This window comes from Centruroides vittatus, unplaced genomic scaffold, assembly GCF_030686945.1.
Source record: "Centruroides vittatus isolate TY-2023 unplaced genomic scaffold, ASM3068694v2 contig_2525, whole genome shotgun sequence".
Classification (NCBI taxonomy): Eukaryota; Metazoa; Arthropoda; class Arachnida; order Scorpiones; family Buthidae; genus Centruroides; species Centruroides vittatus.
Window position 1 is genome coordinate 1 of NW_027121600.1, and position 3,819 is coordinate 3,819.

A 3,819-nucleotide genomic window follows, 5' to 3' on the forward strand; every position below is an offset into this window, starting at 1 on the left:
TAGGGGAAAAAAGTGAAATCTACTCCGCACGCGGCGCTAGTATCGATGAGGTCGTAAACAGACTAAGCGATACGTTGTCGGTTGTAAAGTACCATTTGTTTTTTCTTTAAACGAAAATCTAATAAATATTTTAAGTTTCAAAAATGCCAAGTACGTGGTGCTGTGTACCACATTGTTCTAATAGTGGTGGTCACAAGTTTCCAAAAAATCCAGCATTGCGAAAGAAATGGATTCACGCCGTTAAAAGAGCAAATTGGAAACCAACTTCATCCAGTCTCGTGTGTAAAAATCACTTCACACCTGATCAGTATAAGGAAATTAATATCTTTGGTAAGCACATTATTTAAAGAATTATAATAACTGTACAATATTTTTTTCAAGCTATTAGCAATTAAGAAGCTTCAAACACCTCGCTTGAAAAATACTTGATGTTTACATCAAAAGTCTCTGTTTAGTTTTAATATCTAGGCGTGATAAGCCCTAACAGTAGAGGCTAGTTTTGAGCACTTACATAGCATTAATGCTAAGTTAACAAAGGATAAAAAATATATATAGTATCATGGATTTAATTGTTAATTCTTTATGCTAAATGAAAAATAAATAGATTTATTTTACTTTATTAGGAAACATCCCAGCAAAGAGACAACTGAAGGCTGATGCTGTACCAAATGTATTTCTTTGGTCTAAAAAAGAGGCACCTTCGGTTGCGAGCAGACGAGCAAGAAGAGAAAACCGTGAACGCAAAGTTCAAGATAATCATGATGCATGCTATATAATGGATACTGGTACATTAGAAATAGGAGGAGAAGTAATAATAGATGAGGAGGAGGAAAAGGCTACTTGTCTTATTGAAAATAATGTGGCAAGCACTATGGTCTGTGTAACTACACAGACCCATACTTTTGAAGTCCCAATGTCAGTTGAAAGATTTGAGTTTGACAACAATGCTATACATTACTATACTGGGTTAGAGAACTACAATTCTTTCAATTTTGTACTACAAAGTTTGGGACCAGCAGCATACAGCTTAAAATATTACAAGTTTCAGGTTGTAACACTTGCAGTGCCAAACCAGTTGTTCTTGACTTTAATAAAATTAAGATTGAATACAGCAAATTTTGAGTTGAGTAGGATGTTTAGTGTATCTGAAGAAACAGTACGAAACGTTTTCATTACTTGGATCAATTTCATGTATTTACAATGGCAAGAGTTGGATATATGGAGTGAAAGATCTCTTGTTGATACATACATGCCTAGAGATTTTAAAATGAAATTTCCAAATACTAGAGTTATCATTGATTCTCTAGAATGCAAAATAAGCAAACCAAAAAATCCTGTTGCACAGCAGGCTACATGGTCATCATATAAAAATGACAACACATTAAAAGCAGTTGTAGGTTGCACACCAGGTGGTCTAGTAAGTTTTGTTTCAGAAGCCTATGGTGGTTCTGCAAGTGATCGACAGATTGCAGAAAGGTCTTCACTGTGTAAAATAACAGAGGCAAAAGACTGTGTAATGGCTGATAGAGGTTTTAACATTCAGGACTTGCTAATTACTAAAGATGTTGTGGTAAATACACCCACTTTTATGAGAGGAAAAGCACAGCTGAGCAGCAGTTTGTTATCTCGAGACAGAAAAATATCTAGTAAAAGAATACATATTGAACGTATTATAGGAATGGCTCGTACATATAAGATTTTGAGGCAACACATGCATCCGACAGTAACCAAACTTGGCAGTGAAATTATATTTATATGTTTTATGTTATGCAATTTTAGACCATGCATTGTTGGCAGAGATGCTTAATTTGTTTCACTGTTAGTCTAGCTCTATTAATTCTGTATATAATGTTTTTTTCATTCTAGACCCTAGCCTAATTTAAGTTTTCCATTTATAGTATTTTTAAATTTTTGTCTGCTTATAAATTCTAAGATTAAGAATGTATACTAGCATACACAGTAAGGTCTTCATTATGGAACTTCAATTCAAAGTAATATAGTGGTTTTAAAATTTGTACTATAGTTGAATAAATGTTTGTAAATTTGTAAGCAAATAAAAAATTTTAATCTTTAAAACAAAATCTCTTTTTATTATTTAAAAAATTTACCATCTAGAAAAATTTTACATAAACTCAAATTGTAAAATAAAAATAACAATTAGCTCAATTATTTTATAAACTTAATGTTTATAGAACATCTTTTTTAAAAGAGCTGGCTTAAAATGCTCATGGAAAAACATAATTAGTGTTTCAGTCATGTCTGCAATAAATTTATCATCTCTTGGAATGATAAAAACTTTGAAGTCACTTTTTGTGTAAATAAACAGGTGAGCAACTTGTCTATTTGTCACTGCTAATTGACCTTGGATTTGATAAAAATAATCATGATTCCGTTTTAAAGTAATTTTGTCATCAGTACATTCCAAATATGGTACATTTTGCACATTCACAGGAAGTTTAAAACTGGAGTAAGGACATTTAACTTCTAATATTTTATCATCATCCACAAGCCCATCTGGACTTGCAGCTAAGAATGGGTATTTTGGATGAAGAAACATGCCACATTCTTTCACAGGAGTATTTTCAAAAGAAGAATATGCTTCAATTGCTTCTTTTTCATACCTTAAGCCATGAGAAATTGCCTTACTTTTTATTGGCCTACTTGACAGTAACGAGTCACACAATTTTAGTCTGTCTGCTGATTTTAATTTACAAACTTTTCCAAAGTTTGAAGATGTCAAACGCAACAAATGTTCCTTCTTCCAAACTGCACTTTTTCGTTGTAATCGGGTCTCTTTTTCCAAATGTTCTATGTACTCCCTACTTGCTTCAGTTACATGTAAAGCTTTTAAAAACATTTCGGACATTGTGCTTTTGCAATAATCATGATCTGACTCTAAAGCCCTCATGTTTGCTGGTTGCCTTAATTGTAATATCGGTATTGCACAACCACTTTGCATGTTCATTGCCAAATTAATAACAAAGTTTGTATAATCAGAGATTGAACTGCCAGATGGTCTGGGGTCAAATTTCATGTCTTCCAATCGTTTCCTTTTCATTCCTCTCTTCTTAAATAAATGAAATGGAAGCTCACTAGCCTTAATTGGGGAACCTTTATGTTGGCGGGTAGGCTGATGGAATGTTTGCAGAACCTGAGTGCATGTTTTGTGACACTTATAATTGCCTGTTCTTCCGTATTCTTCTATTGCCAATAGTGTTACACATACATGTTTGCAATATGCTTTAGGCCCTTTACCTGCTGTACATTCACATATTGCATTTTCTATATCCCCATCATCTGTAATTACTAAATCTGTATAATATGTGTTCCCCTTGGTTAATTCAGATTTTACATTACCTTTAAAATATGAAAATTTTTTTTCTTTTGTTCCTCTTATTGTTAATAAGAATTCATTAAAATACATCTGCACAGCAGACAGTGGCATTCTTTGATCTGACATCTCCATGTAGGCATCAATTGTATCTATAGTCAAAACTGGTATTTGTAAACTTGGAGAGAGATCCTTATATTCAGATGAATCAGGAAGTTTGAGTTCAGGAGAGCTATCACAGGATATAGAAAAATTATGAGTTTCCTGATTCCTCTCATATGCCAGTAACCTGAAAATTATTGTAAACAAGTTTAATAACTAGTTAACATATGATCACCAATATTTTATTTAGTTTTTTCTGTCTCATTGACAGGAAAGGCAAAAATTATTATTATATATTATATTCTTACCTTAATATATTACATATAATATAAAAATAAACAGTATAAGGTAACTGAACAGTATTGACAAGCACCTAAATATGGCAT

General features: G+C 32.5%; 1 protein-coding gene across 1 annotated transcript; it reads left to right on the forward strand.

Annotated features, from left to right (window-relative positions):
* The first annotated feature begins 103 nt into the window (after window positions 1–103).
* LOC136971436 (uncharacterized) lies at window positions 104–2,075 on the forward strand. Its single transcript, XM_067265895.1, has 2 exons — window positions 104–330; window positions 624–2,075. The coding sequence occupies exons 1-2, from the start codon at window positions 144–146 to the stop codon at window positions 1,805–1,807; spliced, it is 1,371 nt and encodes a 456-aa protein (XP_067121996.1). The 5' UTR covers window positions 104–143; the 3' UTR covers window positions 1,808–2,075.
* The last annotated feature ends 1,744 nt before the right edge of the window (window positions 2,076–3,819 follow it).